The sequence below is a fragment of the Jatropha curcas genome, chromosome 4, assembly GCF_041381405.1.
Source record: "Jatropha curcas cultivar XTBG-Jc1 chromosome 4, XTBG_Jcur_1.0, whole genome shotgun sequence".
NCBI classification, from domain to species: domain Eukaryota; kingdom Viridiplantae; phylum Streptophyta; class Magnoliopsida; order Malpighiales; family Euphorbiaceae; genus Jatropha; species Jatropha curcas.
Window position 1 is genome coordinate 28,364,362 of NC_143154.1, and position 18,084 is coordinate 28,382,445.

General features: G+C 33.2%; 4 protein-coding genes and 1 long non-coding RNA gene across 7 annotated transcripts; 3 read left to right on the forward strand and 2 right to left on the reverse strand.

The window, feature by feature from the left end:
• The first annotated feature begins 60 nt into the window (after positions 1 to 60).
• Positions 61 to 5,263, forward strand: LOC105644072 (beta-1,3-galactosyltransferase GALT1). 2 transcript variants are annotated; one of them, XM_089720237.1, is made up of 8 exons: positions 61 to 220; positions 570 to 1,592; positions 2,298 to 2,533; positions 2,629 to 2,910; positions 3,152 to 3,280; positions 3,348 to 3,527; positions 4,491 to 4,598; positions 4,792 to 5,263. In XM_089720237.1, the coding sequence occupies exons 2-8, from the start codon at positions 812 to 814 to the stop codon at positions 5,002 to 5,004; spliced, it is 1,929 nt and encodes a 642-aa protein (XP_089576363.1). In that variant the 5' UTR covers positions 61 to 220; positions 570 to 811; the 3' UTR covers positions 5,005 to 5,263. The 2 variants fall into 2 exon arrangements, with proteins under 2 accessions (XP_089576363.1, XP_012084709.1); XM_012229319.4 differs by having other exon boundaries at positions 587 to 1,592.
• Positions 5,264 to 5,673: 410 nt separating this feature from the next.
• On the reverse strand, positions 5,674 to 6,678 carry LOC110010554 (uncharacterized). Its single transcript, XR_002285538.3, has 3 exons — positions 6,543 to 6,678; positions 6,105 to 6,443; positions 5,674 to 5,966 (listed from the first exon to the last, which is right to left on the reverse strand). It is a non-coding gene; the product is annotated as an uncharacterized LOC110010554 (long non-coding RNA).
• On the forward strand, positions 6,152 to 8,913 carry FTSH6 (FTSH protease 6). The gene is made up of 5 exons (XM_012229318.4): positions 6,152 to 6,750; positions 6,960 to 7,500; positions 7,729 to 8,042; positions 8,150 to 8,390; positions 8,481 to 8,913. The coding sequence occupies exons 1-5, from the start codon at positions 6,152 to 6,154 to the stop codon at positions 8,820 to 8,822; spliced, it is 2,037 nt and encodes a 678-aa protein (XP_012084708.2). The 3' UTR covers positions 8,823 to 8,913.
• A 142-nt stretch (positions 8,914 to 9,055) lies between these two features.
• LOC149497170 (pentatricopeptide repeat-containing protein At2g36730-like) lies at positions 9,056 to 10,888 on the forward strand. The gene is given in 2 exon segments (XM_089720238.1): positions 9,056 to 10,619; positions 10,622 to 10,888. Coding segments are annotated over 2 exon segments (1,446 nt in total). The 5' UTR covers positions 9,056 to 9,202; the 3' UTR covers positions 10,651 to 10,888.
• A 166-nt stretch (positions 10,889 to 11,054) lies between these two features.
• On the reverse strand, positions 11,055 to 16,745 carry LOC105644070 (Transmembrane amino acid transporter family protein). Of its 2 annotated transcripts, XM_089720239.1 has the most exons (5): positions 16,509 to 16,745; positions 16,191 to 16,194; positions 12,562 to 12,734; positions 11,752 to 12,359; positions 11,055 to 11,658 (listed from the first exon to the last, which is right to left on the reverse strand). In XM_089720239.1, the coding sequence occupies exons 1-5, from the start codon at positions 16,666 to 16,668 to the stop codon at positions 11,143 to 11,145; spliced, it is 1,461 nt and encodes a 486-aa protein (XP_089576365.1). In that variant the 5' UTR covers positions 16,669 to 16,745; the 3' UTR covers positions 11,055 to 11,142. The 2 variants fall into 2 exon arrangements, with proteins under 2 accessions (XP_089576365.1, XP_020538876.1); XM_020683217.3 differs by lacking the exons at positions 12,562 to 12,734; positions 16,191 to 16,194.
• Between the last annotated feature and the right edge of the window lie 1,339 nt (positions 16,746 to 18,084).

Sequence of the window (18,084 nt, forward strand, 5' to 3'; positions counted from 1 at the left end):
CCGGCCGTGTACTTTGTCTTCCAAAACCTATATATGAGGAACAAAGACTTGGAAGAAAAAAAAGGCCAATAGAAAACATCTACAACAACCGCCCTTGGCGTAGACTTCAATTCAAGTGTTTTAAAAAATAAAAATAAAATGTGGAAACTTCATTTTCCATATTCTTCGCATTCTCTCTTTCCACACTTAGTTTCCTTCTTCGCAATCTCTCCATTTTCAGGTATGTCTCTCTTTGTAACTACTACTGTTATATTAGCATTTTGTTTTTGCGTTAATTATTATTATTTTTCTTTAGTTACTTTCTGTTACTCATTGCTTGCTTGGCTTCTTGGACAGGGTTATTTGTTTTTTATTTCTTATGTTTAGTTAGCCTGTCAAAAATGGCAGTTGTGGAGCTTTTTATTTATTTGTTTGTTTATCAATACAATTGGTTTCAGATTTCAGTTGTTCTTGCCTTTCCAAATTTACCAACTAGTGATTATTTATGAATTCCTTATCGTGACGTATATTTTATTACAATGTTTTTTTTTCCCTTTTAAGTTATTTTTTGTTCCTTTACATGATCACAGAATTCTGTGCAATGCAGGGCAATTCAAATTGATCTACTGTGCTGTTCTGCATTCATTATAAAGTTCAGGAATTTGCAACTTTGAGTTCCGAATTATAGTGTATGAGTTAGGTCGATCGAGGACGAAACTGAGAAATCAAAACATTTGTTGATTTGGTTCAGTGTAGGAGATTGTTATTTTAAGTTTTTGCTGGCAATCTTCGAGTTTCAAAAAATTGATATAAGTAAAAGGGTTTCAGTTAAATGAAAATGAAGAAATGGATCTGGCCTACCTGGGGTGTTCTCATTGGCTTCTTCTTTATACTATTAGTTTTGAGAGAATGTATGATGAAAAGTCGACCTGGGGAAAGTACATTGCCGAGTCCTATTGCTGTCAATTTATCTGATCCTATTAAATGGATTGAAGCTGGGGCTCCACCTGCATTTCGTACCCCAGAATCTGTTAATCAAACGACTTCTGCAGCAAAACTAGTCTCTAGTCTCTTTATTGATAGAAACTTTTCTCATGAAGTTCAAAGTTCATTATTGACTTGGAATCATATGAGACACCTAATCAATTATTCACAACAAGGTTTACCTAATGCAATAGAGGCTATTCGAGAAGCTCAAGTTGCCTGGGAGAGCCTTATGAAGTCAGTTAATAGGGAGGAACAAGGTGATACTAATGAAAATTCACTTCATAAAGTGAAGGAGAGACAATGTCCGCATTTTCTTAATAAAATGAATACCACCGAATTAGGAGATGATGGTTATAAGCTACAAATACCATGTGGGCTTATTCAGGGCTCTGCAATTACTATAATTGGCATTCCTAATGGTCTTCTTGGTAGCTTCCGGATTGATTTATCGGGGGAACCACTTCCAGGAGAGCCAGAGCCTCCTATTATTCTGCATTACAATGTTCGACTGTTAGGTGATAAGGTAACTGAGAATCCTGTGATTGTCCAAAACACATGGACGGCAGCTCATGACTGGGGTGAAGAGGAGCGGTGCCCCCAACCTGTTCCAACAAATAATAAGAAAGGTATTGATAATTGTCCTACCTTCTTAAGTCACTACACTAATACACTAAAGTGTCCATACCGTAGTTACTTTAGAAATAATATAAGGTTTAGACTCTGATAAATGAATTTGTAATTCTTTGTTAACAAGTTCTTTGTGACTTTGTTAATTTGCCTTTTCCAATTGGAAGGATATTCAGTTGTTAAGTAGTGATGTCTCAAAATTGCTAAAATCAACTAGAATACAGATTACTGTTTGATCTTTTTTTTTTTCTTTTATTTCATTGGGATGCTCGCATCAATTTTTCCTCATAATTTCAGGAATTCGGAATTACTAAGTCCAAAACCTCTGTATCCTTGCCAGCACTGGGTCTTAATATATGGAGAAGGCATCAATATTACCACTAGGGCATCCAGAAAAGGCTTTCAAATGAACGGAAATTGACATTTGATCCTATAGAACGCAACCTAAGGATCTTGAAGGGTGTTAGGAAACCAAAAATAGTATAAAAACATCTGACATTTTGTGTGCAACATCTCCCAGTTCCTAGCCATATTTTTCTGTCAAAGGAAATCGAGGCATACTAAATCTGGGAGAAAATATGTTATACTTGGGACATATATTCATAACTATGGATGCACATGCTTCTCTTTTGTGTTCTTTGATAATCTTTTAGGTTTGTGTTATGTTACTGAGTTCTCAGCTTCCTTTTTCTCATAATGGACAGTTGATGAGTTGATGCAATGCAATGAAATTGTGGGCAAAATTGATAGCCATAGGTTTGCTGCAAGTAGATCATCAAATACTTCTAAAGGGTCATCGATGTCAGGGACCAAATCTGGATCTGGATGGTATTTTCCATTTAAGCAAGGGTATTTGTCAGTTATGACACTTAGGGTGGGAGAAGAAGGAATTCAGATGACAGTTGATGGAAAGCACATAACATCTTTTGCTTACCGTGAAGTATACTCTTGTTTCTTAGTTTTAAAACATTTTATTTGAACAAATACTGCTTTGTTTTTTCTCATTTTAATTTTTGTGTATTGTGATATTCACAGAGTTTGGAGCCATGGCTTATTAATGAAGTAAGGATATCTGGAGACTTGAAATTAATTTCTGTCTTGGCCAGTGGCTTGCCCTCATCTGAAGAATCAGAGCACATTGTTGATTTAGAGTCCCTGAAGTCAACTGAACTGCCATCACATAAGGCATTGGATCTCTTCATTGGTGTCTTTTCTACAGCCAACAATTTTGAGCGCAGGATGGCTGTTCGTAGAACATGGATGCAGTACCCGGCAGTGAAGACAGGAGCAGTTGCAGTGCGCTTTTTTGTTGGTCTGGTAAGAGCCATTTTTCCCTTTTATTTTAATCAGGCTACACATGAAATTCATATCTTATTCAGTTTAGCTGCACCACATACATATTATTGAGTTACTTGGAATATCTTCTCTAGTTTAGATCCTAGAAGGTTCTCACATCAAATTCTCTTGATTAACTCGTGTAGCTGAAGTACACATTGGAAAGATTAGCTCATGTAACTGAAGTACACATTGGAAACATCATATTTTTTTATATTTGCAGCATAAAAACCAGCTGGTGAATGAGCAACTATGGAATGAACTACAGACATATGGAGACATTCAGCTGATGCCTTTTGTTGACTATTATGGTCTAATAACCTGGAAGACCATAGCAATATGTACTTTTGGGGTAAGTTCTCACTTCCTTATGGAAGTAGAAAAGGCTATCTTGTTGGCTCATTATGTCTTTTTGACAGGCAGAGGTTGTTTCAGCGAAATATGTCATGAAAACAGATGATGATGCATTTGTTCGAGTGGATGAAGTGCTAACTTCTTTGAAACGAACAAATGTCACGCATGGGCTTCTATATGGTCTGATCAACTATAATGCACAGCCTCATCGGAATCCTAACAGTAAATGGTATATCAGCATTGAGGTAACTTTCAGTGTAACATCTATCAGTTTGTTAGATTGATCAATACAGCTGAATTGATTGGCAGTATAAACATATAATGATTAAAATCCTAACTCTGCTATATTCATTCTGTCTAACTGGAACGGAGTAGTTGTAAAACATTCACCATGACCCCTGGTGCATAGATTCTCAAGTTTAAGTAAAACCAAATTATTCTAACATAACTGTCATCTTTTAAAGTTCATAAGGAGAAAATACTCTTGAGCCAGATGATGTTTGATTGTTATTATAAATATTGATTTTGGTATTCTTAGTGAAGTCATGCTGTCTGCGTTTTTGGAACTAGATAGAACTTCTAGTCAGCCTGATAGTTGCTGTGGCCCTTGTCTTGGCCATTTAAATACTGGCTTTTAAAAAATCAATTCGGAAATACTGATATATAAAAAGATTATACATTCTTTACCTTTCCTTTCAATGTTGTTTTCAATCATTAAGGTTTGAAATTTCCTTTACGGCTTTAAATCTTTACGTTTTTGCTCATAATGTAATGTTTTACTTTTCTTTTAAGAAATTCTGTATTTGTATCATAGGTTGATGACTGAATTGATGAAGTAAGAACCAGCCTGTTTATATCATATATGAATGTTATGGCATATGAATACTTTTATCAACTTAGCTTCCAAGTGAAAAGATTAGATGAATCTGCTGGAGCAGGTTTGGTAATAGAATGAATAGGAAAAATTGGATGGGGGAATAGGAAGGAGAATTACGAAGTGCATATAAGCGCATGTCAAGTTTAAATGTACTATTCATTGCCTGTCTTGAATGTCTAGAACATGTTTACTATAATCATATGGTAATTGCATTACGTCTAATCAGATTAAATAAAGCATACTGCGTGTGTGTGCATTCACACACTCTTGCATGTATCATATTTCCGTATAGATTGTTTGCTCTCTTAGTACCCCTCTTTGCATCATGAAGGAATGGCCTGAGAGTTATTATCCACCTTGGGCACATGGCCCTGGCTATGTGGTATCAAAAGACATTGCAAAAGCTGTTTACAGGAGGCACAAAAAAGGTCAATTAAAGGTATGAATACGTCGTAAAAATTATCTAATATCCATCTCTATCTTTTTTTTTCTGCATTTTGATTAACTGAATCAGTACGTCAATTTGTAATTCTAGTTTACTGTCCCTTAACCATAATATTTCATTATCGGTTTGACTATCACAAGAACGAGTTTAAAAGTTAGAGTTTGCATATCTCAATGCATACATGCAGATGTTCAAACTAGAGGATGTTGCTATGGGAATGTGGGTAGCAGAGATGAAGAAAGGGAATTTGCAGGTTAGTTATATAAATGAAGATCGTGTCTACAATGAGGGGTGCAAGGATGGGTACGTAGTTGCTCACTACCAAAGCCCTAGAGAGATGCTTTGCCTATGGCAGAAGTTGCAAGAAGGAAATGAGCCTGGTTGCTGTTCAGGTAAATGAGCAAAACAAAATTCTAGCGCTTAATAAACTTGCAAAGAGAAAGGTAGATGTAATGCACCCACATAGAGAGCAGAGAATTCCACCTTTAGACTGCAGTTTAATTTTGTAACACATAGGTAATAGAGATTAGTATTTGATTATGCATTTTGAGTGATCTGTGCTGTATATAGTTCACTAGAGCATAGAAATATACACGTAGGTTGTACATATATAATTGATATCTACCAGATAGTGAAAAAGAATAATAATTCTCAACAAATCTGTTGTTTTAGACCATTTTAGTTTATATTCATTTCATTCTTGTATAATAAAGGATGTGCGACCCTCTGAATAATTTTTTTAATCAATTCAAGTAAAGCTATCTCAACAACAACAAATTTCTAGTTTTGTAAATAAAGTTCCCATGGAAATGCATTTTACTTCTATTGATCCTATCACCAAGTAGAATGTATTCATCTTAATTTTTGGTATATAAAAGGTGCCCTCGCCTATTGGGTAAAGTCTAATCTTGCTCGCGTTGTATCGAATTATAAGAGAAATAATGAAAATTGTCTCAATCCACAAAAATTAAACACTTGACCTCTTATTTAAAGTAGCCGAATTCTTTAAACTCAGGTCAATCCATTTATTTATAATCATCTTAATTTAGAGTTCAATGATTCGAATGTATCTTATAACGTACGAATGATAAAAAATAGAAAAACAGTATTAGTTGCATCGATAACCACGAAATAATATTTCAACGTGGCACCGTTTCGGAATGTGCTTTAGAACCTAATCAAAACCCAAATCCAATTGGCAAATTATCCATTTCTTTTACTTCCAAGTGTATGGTCTTCAAATTGTGCTGAGGAGAAGATAAGTTCTGTGTTTTCCTCTCTTTCCATGTCATGAACATAAAAGACTTCTCAAAGGAGAACTCGGGCCCATAAATTTTGTACATAAGCGTTGATCTCTAGACCCTTCATGAAAAACCAACTTGTATCAATGTCAACTCAAAACACAAAAAAGGCCAAATTTGAAGTACTGGAAACATCCTCTCTCTTATTATTTAAACAACTAGTTATGAACATTCCCATCAAAATATAAATTGAACTTACCAACCAACTTTTCACTTCATAAGAACCAAAGCAACATTTTAACAAACATGTCACCTGCACTATCTCTCTTTCTTCCCCACAGTTCCATCTGCAAATCTCAGGACCTTTCTAAGAATAACCACATCTCTAAAATTGCTAATAGAGAAAACCCTTGTCAAAAAAATTTATTAGATACTAAATTAAGTAAAAGAAAGCTACTAAATGGCACTTCTTTAGGTCTCTTAACTGAAGGGTTCTCTTTTATTGCTCAACCTGCAAAAGCTGAGCCAGAGAGTCCAATAGCTTCAACTTCAAGTAGAATGTCATATTCAAGATTCTTGCAATATTTAGATGAAGGTGCTGTTAGGAACGTAGATTTGTTTGAGAATGGAACAGTAGCAATTGCTGAAATTTTCAATCCAACACTTGAAAAGATTCAAAGAGTTAAAATACAATTACCAGGGTTGCCACCAGAGTTGTTGAGGAAATTGAAAGAGAAAAATGTAGATTTTGCTGCTTTTCCAGTGCAAGTTAATTGGGTCCCTGCTTTGCTTGACTTGTTGGGGAACTTTGGCTTTCCTTTGATTTTGCTTGGTTCTTTGTTGTTAAGGTCATCATATAATACGCCTGGTCCTGGAGGCCCCAACTTACCATTTGGACTTGGAAGGTGATTTCCTTCTTTTTATTATTAATTAGGCTCCTAATTTCACTATCCTGTATACAAGTATAGTATCACTAAAACAATCCATCAAAGTTGATAAAGATATATGTATATACAGTATAGTATCCCTCTTTTTTTTTTCCCCTTTTTTTGTAGCAAAAGTAGGTTTTAATTTCTTTTTTGATGTCTAAATTATAATTGATGCTGAAAAATAGGAGCAAAGCCAAATTCCAAATGGAACCCAATACAGGAGTGACATTTGATGATGTTGCTGGAGTTGATGAAGCAAAGCAAGATTTTCAAGAAATTGTTGAATTCCTCAAGACACCAGAGAAATTTTCTGCAGTGGGAGCAAAAATTCCTAAAGGGGTTTTATTAGTAGGACCTCCTGGGACTGGAAAGACATTACTAGCTAAGGCAATAGCTGGCGAAGCAGGAGTTCCTTTCTTTTCGCTTTCAGGATCGGAGTTTATTGAGATGTTTGTTGGTGTAGGAGCTTCAAGAGTGAGGGATTTGTTCAACAAGGCAAAGGCAAACTCACCATGCTTAGTATTTATTGATGAGATAGATGCTGTTGGGAGGCAAAGAGGGACAGGCATTGGTGGTGGAAACGATGAGAGAGAACAAACATTAAACCAGTTGCTTACTGAAATGGATGGTTTTAGTGGTAACAGTGGAGTTATTGTTATTGCTGCTACAAATCGCCCTGAAATTCTTGATTCTGCTTTGCTTAGGCCAGGAAGATTTGACAGGCAGGTAAAATTCTCTTATTTCTTTCCTTTTTCCTTTTTCTTATTCCAACTAATTAACATTTGGCTGGGTTTGTACTGGTAACCTTATGGTACAATGCTTCTGAATCAAGCACATTGGTTGGTTTGGTTTCACTTGAGCATATACAAATATACTAATATGATAAAAAATTACAGCAGATTATTTTATATTCATGAATTGAAAATTCATGAAAAGGTCTTGCTTGTTAATTAGGTAAGTGTTGGGCTACCAGATATTAGAGGAAGAGAAGAGATATTAAAGGTGCATAGCAAAAACAAGAAGCTTGATAATGATATTTCTCTGTCTGTCATTGCCATGAGGACTCCAGGATTTAGTGGAGCAGACTTGGCAAACCTAATGAATGAAGCTGCGATTCTTGCTGGTAGAAGAGGCAAAGACAAAATCACCCTGAAAGAGATTGATGATTCAATTGATCGAGTTGTAGCAGGCATGGAAGGAACCAAGATGACAGATGGAAAAAACAAAATCTTGGTAGCTTATCATGAAATTGGCCATGCTGTTTGCGCGTAAGCCTCCTCTTTACATTAAAGCACAAACATATAACATATTTTAGTTCTTCATTCTCCAAACAAATTAAATCTTGATTGATCTTTATATTCATTTTCATTTACAGGACATTGACTCCTGGTCATGATCCAGTTCAAAAAGTAACTCTAATCCCGCGAGGCCAGGCTCGAGGACTAACATGGTTCATGCCTGGTGAAGATCCTGCACTCATCTCCAAAAAACAACTATTTGCTAGAATAGTTGGAGGACTTGGAGGTAGAGCAGCAGAGGAAGTTATTTTTGGTGAACCAGAAATAACTACTGGTGCAGCAGGTGATTTGCAACAAATCACTCAAATTGCTAGACAGGTAATCTGAAAAAAAAAAAAAAAAAAAAAAAAAAAAACAATTATAAAACAAGAAAAAACAGAATTAATTAGCTAATTTTTAAAACTACAGATGGTAACAATGTTTGGCATGTCGGAAATCGGACCATGGGCGTTGACTGAACCAGCAGCTCAAAGTAGTGATGTTGTACTAAGAATGTTGGCTAGAAATTCTCTGTCTGAAAAACTTGCTGAGGATATTGACTCGTCGGTTCGAGACATAATTGAAAGAGCATATGAGATTGCAAAGGAACATGTAAGGAATAACCGAGAGGCCATTGATAAATTAGTGGAGGTGCTACTGGAAAAGGAGACTCTTACTGGAGATGAGTTCAGGGCAATTCTTTCAGAATTTACTGATGTTTCTGAAAACAAAGTACATAGAACCTCCGTACGTGAAATTATCAATGTTTAGCTGACTTATGTAAATATGTAGTGATTTAGATAGTTAATACTGTAACAGACAATTATAAGAAATAGTCATAATAGTAATCCAGGTTCTTATACATGGCATGTCGTTTCGTTCTTCGAATTGGGTCCTTCCAGGGTAAACGACAACTATGCATGGTATAAAAGACAAGGACAGCATGTGAATGAAATCCAAAGTTACGGCGCGGAAGGCTTTCAGCCTTTTTCTTACTTTGTTTGGCAATGGAATGTCGTTTAACTTGAAATAGTTAATAACGACAGTCGTAGGAGCACTATGCCAGTGTCGAAGTTGTATAGGAATCCGTAATTGAGCTAGAGTTACCGAGCTCCAACCAATTTGGTGTTTGCCCGCGCAAGAACAAATGCATGGTTCGGCTACTAAAACCCGTAGACAGAAATTCAAATTTCCTCTCCATAAAACACCAATGCCTGTGTCTCCTAAAGCTGTGCTCCTCAATCAAACAACTCTCTCAAGTTCACGCCCAGATACAATTATCTGGTCTGCAACATGATACCTTTCTCATATCTGAACTAATTCGATTCTGTTCCTTATCTCAATCACGGAACTTGAGTTATGCCCAGTCTCTCCTCGATCACTCAATTAACTCTGTACCTTTGCCTCCACCTTCTTGGAATATACTCATTAGAGGCTATGCTGACTGCAATACACCAAAAGAGGCCATATGGGTTTTTCGTAGAATGCGAAGAGAAGAAATTAGACCCAATTACCTGACTTATCCTTTTCTGCTCAAAGCTTGTGCTACTTGTTTTGCTATCAAAGAAGGAAAGCAAGTGCACGTTGATGTTGTGAAGAATGGTTTGGATTGTGATGTGTATGTCAACAATAATTTGGTCCATTTTTATGGTTCCTGCAAGAAAATTCGGGATGCGCGGAAGGTGTTTGATGAAATGTGTGAAAGAACTTTGGTTTCATGGAATGCGGTTATTACTAGTTGTGTCCAGAATTTGCTGTTCGAAGATGCAGTTGATTATTTTGTAAAAATGAGGGATTTTGGGTTTGAGCCTGATGAGACTACCATGGTGCTCATGCTTGCAATCTGCGCTGAAATGGGGAATTTGGGTTTGGGTAGATGGATTCATTCTCAAGTGATTGAAAGAGGGTTGTTATTGAATTGTCAATTGGGTACTGCCCTTGTTGATATGTATGCAAAAAGTGGAGCTGTGGGTTATGCTAAGCTAGTTTTTGATAGTTTGAAGAAGAAAAATGTGTGGACATGGAGTGCAATGATTTTAGGGCTAGCTCAGAATGGATTTGCTGAAGAGGGCCTTGGACTTTTCCTTGAAATGATAAACAGCTCTTATATACGCCCAAATTATGTCACATTTCTTGGTGTGCTTTGTGCTTGTAGTCATGCTGGTTTGGTAAATGATGGATTTCGCTACTTTCATGAAATGGAGCATAAATATGGAATCAAACCAATGATGGTGCACTATGGTGCCCTAGTTGATATCTTAGGCCGTGCAGGCCGTCTCGAAGAAGCTTATGACTTTATAATGCGTATGCCTTTCCAACCTGATCCAGTTATCTGGAGGACATTGCTTAGTGCATGCAGTATTCACCATGTTTATGATAGTGATGGGGTAGGAAATAAGGTGAGAAAGAAGTTGCTTGAATTAGAGCCGAGGAGAACTGGGAATTTTGTGATCGTGGCAAATATGTATGCTGATGCAGGGATGTGGGAGAAAGCAGCAAGTATTAGGAGGGTAATGAGAGATGGTGGTTTGAAGAAGAAAGGTGGAGAGAGTTGTGTTGAATTAGCTGGCTCAGTCCATCGGTTCTTCTCTGGGTATAACTGCCAGGAGGACAGGGAAGGTATCTACCAGTTGCTAGATGGACTGAACTTGCATATCCAAATGCTGAACTTGTATTAATCTTAATCGATCGCCATCTGTTGGTCTAATGTAGTGTGTGGAAATTGGAGGAATTTTTCCAATGTGCTCTGCGATATTCTTTGTTTGGAAGGCAAAATCCATATGAATTTTTTTTTGAAAAAAATCAGTTCATAGAAGGAAAATTACCCTTTACATCAATGTCAATCCATATAAATATTGTGTTTTTAGGGATAAGAACATTGAAATTGAAAAGCAAAAAGGAAAAAAAAAGTTTGACTTATTAAATTTTAACTCTATATTTATGCATATAAATATTAGTAATTAGATCGAATACTGATCTCATTGCATAAGAGTTCAACCATCATTTTCCTTTAAGAAATTTCTGATCTATATAATATTATCAATAATTATATAGTTACTTAGAGCAACTGCCTACAACAAGCAAAAGGTTACTACAGATGCCCTGCAATCTGCAAAAGGGCAGTGTAAGTGCCAAATATTGCAACCGTAAACCCCAAAATTACAATTCCCACTATCAACACCAATTCACATCCAAGTCTCCTATAAACACCTGAAATCTTCAAGTAACATAAACATGGAAGTATAACTGAAGCAGTGACACTTAAGAATGCTCCAACTAGCGACATGAGATAGCCAAAGAAAGGGACAGCAAGTGCTACAATTACAGTGCTGATCAAAAAAACTGTACTGATAAATATGTTAAATGGCTTATTTTTGCAGTACGATGCAAACCAATTCTTAGTAGCAGTCACTATTGGTGTAACCATCAATGCATATTTGGATATAGGATTGACCAAAGTAGTGTATATCGCCACTCTTGAGCTTAACTTTCCGATTGGAAGGTTTAAGGTTATCTGCGACTGAACCTCTGATCCGAACATCAAGTAACCGATTATTGCCATTGATGCATAGCTGAAAGTGCATACGACGAAGCAAATAAGCAGAACCTGCAGTGAAAAATGCCAGAGTCAAGTAAAATTCAATAACCAGAAAATGGTCAAGTTTATGAAAGATGAACCAAATCTTGTTTGGGAACTTACATTAGAGAATTGATGCTTCTTTTTCATAGAAGTATAGAGGGTTGGGAAAACTGGGTGTGCACAGTAACAAAAGGCGTATAAACTAACAGCAGTGGGGATTCCATCCCAATTTAGCATTGTTCCCTTTTGCTGAAATCCAATTCCATCAAATGCTCCAGCCCAGAAAATCGAAACAAGAATAATAGCAGAAGCTAAAACCCCACTTGCAGATATATAAGAAAGTATGCTTAAATTATCTAACCAAACAGTTGGCAAGATAATAAGAGCAACAATAATGACAAAAGTTTGTCTACCGCCAAGATGGTATCCTGCAACTTCAACTTCCATATTTGGAAATAAGTTCTGTAAGTTATCCCCTTCAAGAATCAAGAAACCTGTGGCAACCAAATAAAGCTCTATGTACATAAAAACGGATACCAAAATTCTTCCTTTGTTGCCAAAAGCACGCTCTCCTATATCGGGATAGGTTCTGATATCAGAATCTGCTTCCATACATCTTTTAATCAACAAGCCTGAGTAAAAAGCTGCAATGGCGATGACAAATAGTAGGCTCAAACTCAACCACCCTCCTGATGATACTGCAAATGGGGTTGAAAGTATTCCAACTCCTGAAAAATGAAAAGCAAAAACCACAATATTAGCTATAAACAAACAATTATAACATGTAAAAATTAAAAAAAAAATTTCAAGCTAAATAATGATTCTAGCACAGGCTTAACCTAACACAGAATCAGGTTTAATCTATCTATCAGAAAAGAAAAGGAGAAACAGAACTAGTTAGCTAAATCTATTGTACAATAGGAGCAAAACCTGATAGAGCATTGAGTCCATTGACAATGGTCTTGAAAAAAGACGTATCTCCTTTACTAGAATGATTGTAACTTGACTCTGTATCTCTCAGTTTGTAGCTTAGGCTATGGTGCTCCTCACCAACAATGAGAGGCACAGCCAATGACCCATCTTGAGCATTGGCCTCCATAGAAATTCAAGATAAGCAACTTAAAGAAAAAGCGTAAAAGGGTTTTGAGCAGATAGAGGAGGACTAAGTCTCTTTCAATTCTATTAAATAAAGGTTGCTGCTTTGAAAGTTTTGAGCTGGCCCTACTTATTATTTTTCTATTGGAGACCTTTGCAAATCTCTATGCCTTTGAACTTAGACTTACATATAGAAGGCCAAAAAATACTCATTAGGACAGTGTCCATGAATTTATCTGTCTCCTTCTATATCATTCAATTTCAAAGGTGCAAAATATACCATTTATTTCATGTTCTTAAAATGTCTATTTTTGCTTCATCTTCCTCCTTGCTTCCTTTCTGATTGTGAAATAAACATGAATAGCGTGAACTCTGTTTTTTTTTTTTTTTTTTTTTTTTTCCCACTTGGTAGATGCAAATCTTACACGATTTTTCCAGTTCGAAGTTTTTTTTGCATTTTTTTCACAATTTTTTAGTGTGAATGGTTAAAGACTTTCTTGCTAACTTAAACACATGAAAATTATGTCTAGTCAGTTTGAGAGAGTGTAATTATTTTAAAATATATTTGTTATGAGAAAAATTTTATCGTCTTTTTCATTCAAAAAATTATTGAAATCTGTAAATTAGTCAAAAATGAAAAATCGTCATACTTGTTAATATGAGTAACCTATAAAGAAATAAAATTTTTATAAATGAATTTTAAATTAAAAGGAGTAAGTTAATAAAGCCAATAAATATTAAATATAAATTAGTAAAATATAAATTAGTTAATATAGTTAAATTATAAGCTTTATATTCCAACCCTGGAACTAAATTCTGCTCACACTAAAAGATAAGGCATTTTGAACGAGTGTTTACTCATTTAATAAGAGTAAATTTTCAACCACATTTTAAAAAAAATATCAAATCTTTCATTCTAACATTTGTTGATTTATATATTAATATTATTTAACTTATATAGTAATCAAACGCTCACGTAATAAAAAAAATAAAAAATGCCGAACTATTCGTCCCACCGATCGTTGGTTTATACATTAATGTCATATAGCTCTTACTAATTTGCATGTGCAGCATAGGACACTTTTGTTTGTTGTCTTAATTTGTATCACTTAGCCATACCTTACACTCAGTGACAAATCACATCCATACAAAATAAGAGAGGCAACCATCACCACACGTTTTTATTAGTACTGGGGACCAAATGACAAATTTCATCGTTAGTATCTGTTTTTTTTTTTTTTTTTCCTATTTTTGTGAACTTGCATTTATATAGTACTAAATAAAATTTAAATTTGTATTTATATAATACTAATTAATTAGAGGAAGAAAAAAGCTAGATAATCACCAATTAGGGTTCCTTTCTATTTATATGACTAGAAACGAAAGAGTGTTAACATATTTGATTACTTATTTTAATAATTGAAAATTTATTGTTGTTATTATTCATTACTCTCTCCATTTCATAATTTTTATTCTAATTATTTTTTTTTAACCAATGTTACACCTAATTTATATTTATTGATTTTCACTCGTTGCAAATAAATGTAATTTAATTTTTATATATAATTTTTCATCTATATATATATATATATAATTTTCTATTATTTTTATTATAAATTATAATATTGTGAAAAAAATTCATATTACTAAAATCTAAGAGCATTTGCAAAATAAAAAAAATTATAAAATAATAAATAATAAATTTTCTCCAAGTGAGGATCAACTCAATTTGTTACGTTTTGAATTTATATTATAGATGTTACACATATATAGCTACTATAATAATTAATATAGCTAATATTGTTTTAGAGTATCGGTTATAATTTTGATATTTTTATTTTTATTTACTTTTTGCTAAAGTTATCCACATATAATTAATTTTATGGTTGTTCTTTTTTAGAAAATAAATTGTCTTTCACTTGTTAAATGGTTTGCTAATATAAGGCACTATATAATAATTTTATATTTTATATATATTTCTAGTGATTTTTATTTTTTTATTATATATCAAACAATAAATCTTAAAATATATTCCTTAATAAATAATAATAAATATAGAAAATTTTATAGCCAATTAAATTAAAGGTTTATTAGAAGTAATAATTCAACATATTGATAATATTCTTACCCTATTTAATATGCACCTTATATAATATAATATAATCAATCAAAATTAAATTAATTTTATTTTTCAATCAATAAAATTAAAATCCTCAAAGATATAATATTTTTACCATAATTCACAAATAGTTTATTTAGTATATAAAATAATTTCTTAGTTTATCAAGTAGAATTTAGATTTAAATAGGAAATGAATTTATGCCGATTAAAATAAATTACCTTTATTTTTTTAACCAATAAAATTAAAAATCTTAAAAATATTATATTCTTACCATATTTAATATATAGTATATATAACATATAATATATATTTTTATTTTATCTAATAGAATTTAAATTTAAATTTAAATAGAAAATTAATATGACCCATCAAAATTAAATTACTTTTATTTTTTCAACCATTCAAATTAAAATTCGTAATAATAGTTTTATAAATCTATAAACATAGGGATAGCCCTCCCTTTTGAATAAAATTCTCTAAATTGATGATGATTTTAATGGAGAGAACTTAAACTTAAGACGTTGCACTCCATACATTTTCTATAAAAAGTCAGTAGATCAAACAGACCACATCAGATTGATAATTAAACATACTATATATTAATCACATAAGTTTATATATTGAATTCAAACACACCTCTTATGGATATAAAAATGAATTTAATGAAAAAAAATGACTTGGGATGTTGACTTAATTAACTGAATTATATTTTCCCTAAAAGAAAAAATAATTGAATTAGAAATGCCAAATCAGTCTTTATCAGTAATATAATGATATGGTTTAAGAAACGTGACAATAATTTCAACTTGTATAATCCATTTCTATGCTTATCAAAAAGTGTAAAATATGATAATGATTGATTATTAATTACATTCATAAACATTAAACAATACAAAACAAATACGTAAAGTATGTTCTGATGGAATTAAGCAGAAGCAGCCAAAAAATGTTTTGAGTGGGTTGTTGTGTCCAACCTAGTAAACATATCATCGTCAAGTGCACTATTTCTCCAACTTTGATTGCTTTAATTTATTGTTATTTATTATTCAAATATTAGATATTTATCGTCTATCAAAATTTATTTTATTTAAATATTAATTTTTTATAGTCAAATACATAAAATAATAGTATAAACTTCTATATTTGTCATTGAATATCCACTAAGAAATTTAATTTAATTATATATATCCATGAAAAATTGGACAATTATTATTATTCACTCAAAAGAGGAAACGTGTTCTTTTTGATCAGTCTCGGAATGTTTTATCTGTTTGTGTCTATCTACACATGTAACTTATAATTTTCATGCCCAGAAACTTCTAGTTAAAAGGATATATATATACATACTCCTCAGTTTTGTGTTGAGGTTAGAGATACTCAAATTGGATCAGTATCGAATTTTAGGTTTTTAAGTTTCGTTGTAAACCTAATTGGTTACTTTCAATAGGTAGGCTGTTTCTCATTTCGATTAGGGTAGTATATATATAAATATATGTACACTGGTAAACCAAAAATGTATAGATATTGATTTGCTAGGGCTAGTTATAGTCTGTAATAATTAATTTAATTAGATCGAGTGATAAAATTTGAAGGGCTAACGCTATATATGGACTTTTACATCAAAAAGGGAAAATTTGAGAATAAGAAATGGAAAGGTTACCTGATAAAGCGTTAAGTCCATTGAAACAAGTATGGAAGAAAGACGTGTAGGTGTGTTCATGGTTCTGATCAACCCTTTCATTATGCCCTGTTTGTTGCTGCTCATCATCTACGAGCAGAGGTGATATAAGAGACTCTATTTCTTGATTTGTAGACTCCATATATATGTGATCTGTTACTTAGAGTTAGAGAGAGAGAGAGAGAGAGAGAGAGAGAGAGAGAGAGAGAGAGATTAATCAAATGGAGGAAATACAAATCATCCAAAGAAATAGAGTTGTAGAAGAGTTAGGAGTCTATCCTAATATTATATTATAACAGTAGTAATAATATATAGAGTTTGTTAGCTAGTTAGTATTAAGTGCGAAAATGGAATTTTTATTTTTGTTCTTATAATTTTTAATAAATACCTGATGAATATATAATATAATTTTTAATAAAATATCAATTAAAAAGCTATTGTCTGGATACCTATGAATTCTTTTGATAGGAAAGACACACTTGCATGGAATTTCGATAAAAAAAAAAAGAAATATATACAGTTAAATCGGGATATTATACTAATTTGAAATTTTTGGAAGAGAGCCTATAGAATTAAATGGAGATATTTGGATTATAGTTTGAAATCTTGATCTTCCTCCGAAAGTCATTGATTTCATGTGGCTGATAATTGAAACTGATTTTCTATAAAGAAAAGACTTAATTAGAGATGGTTAAATATCAATGGGAGATGCCTTTTTTTTAACGAGATGAAGGACATTGATCATATTTTAGTCCATTGTGATAGGTCAATGGGTGCATGGAGATTAGGAGGGTTTGATGCACAGAATGCTAATATTTCTTATTCAGATTTCTCTTTGCAGGTGTTTAATTCAAGAGGGTAAAGAAGCTGCTGAGTTTTTAGTTTTTATTGCTTGGAAAATTTGGTCTCTATGAAACCAAATGCTATGGACCAACCGATGGAGCTCAGCTGGAATGGAGGCATATGCACATGCACCTACATCAATCAGTCACACAAGTTTGGATGGTTGTGCTTTGTTGATGGTTCGGTTTTCACAGCTTTGGATTTTACAGGATATGGCTTCGTTATAGAGGACAGTGGACGTCGATTTCAGAGGGCAGTTTCGGATTTCAAGAAGACAACGGTACTCCACATTAGTTGAAAGCTACAGCGTTTGCGAAGATCGACGACGCTACCAACTCAATTAACACTTTATTTGTAAATACAGAATATTTATAATTTATAGTGATGACCGTAGCTATAAGCGATTATATTAACTAAGTAAACTAAACTATTAAAAATAATAATAATAATAAACATGTCCAAATAAGTTAAATTGGAGCATTTTTTCCTGCATTAGCTTTCATCATTGAATTTTTTTTTTTTTAATATTAGGAAGAGGATTCGAACCCAAATAAATTGTATTTGCACTTGCCTATTAGACTATGTCTTAGTGTGTTTTCCTCATTGAAATTAAGTCTTTCACTAGATAATATTAGATATGCACTCATATTCACGTTGACGTGATATAAAATATAAATATTAAAATTTGCTTGATAAAAAATCAAAATTTTTATTT

What these genes read in the sequence shown, in the direction of transcription:
- LOC105644070 (XM_089720239.1), bottom strand. Translation starts at nt 16,668, where the DNA reads ATGGAGTCTACAAATCAAGAAATAGAGTCTCTTATATCACCTCTGCTC. An exon ending in TGGACTCAATGCTCTATCAG is followed by an intron (nt 12,360 to 12,561) that starts GTTTTGCTCCTA and finishes TTCATTTTTCAG; the next exon opens with GAGTTGGAATACTTTCAACC. An exon ending in AGAAGCATCAATTCTCTAAT is followed by an intron (nt 11,659 to 11,751) that starts GTAAGTTCCCAA and finishes TTTTCACTGCAG; the next exon opens with GTTCTGCTTATTTGCTTCGT.
- LOC105644072 (XM_089720237.1), top strand. Translation starts at nt 812, where the DNA reads ATGAAAATGAAGAAATGGATCTGGCCTACCTGGGGTGTTCTCATTGGC. An exon ending in CATCTTTTGCTTACCGTGAA is followed by an intron (nt 2,534 to 2,628) that starts GTATACTCTTGT and finishes TGATATTCACAG; the next exon opens with AGTTTGGAGCCATGGCTTAT. An exon ending in AATGGTATATCAGCATTGAG is followed by an intron (nt 3,528 to 4,490) that starts GTAACTTTCAGT and finishes TGCATCATGAAG; the next exon opens with GAATGGCCTGAGAGTTATTA.
- FTSH6 (XM_012229318.4), top strand. Translation starts at nt 6,152, where the DNA reads ATGTCACCTGCACTATCTCTCTTTCTTCCCCACAGTTCCATCTGCAAA. An exon ending in TTACCATTTGGACTTGGAAG is followed by an intron (nt 6,751 to 6,959) that starts GTGATTTCCTTC and finishes GCTGAAAAATAG; the next exon opens with GAGCAAAGCCAAATTCCAAA. An exon ending in CAGGAAGATTTGACAGGCAG is followed by an intron (nt 7,501 to 7,728) that starts GTAAAATTCTCT and finishes CTTGTTAATTAG; the next exon opens with GTAAGTGTTGGGCTACCAGA.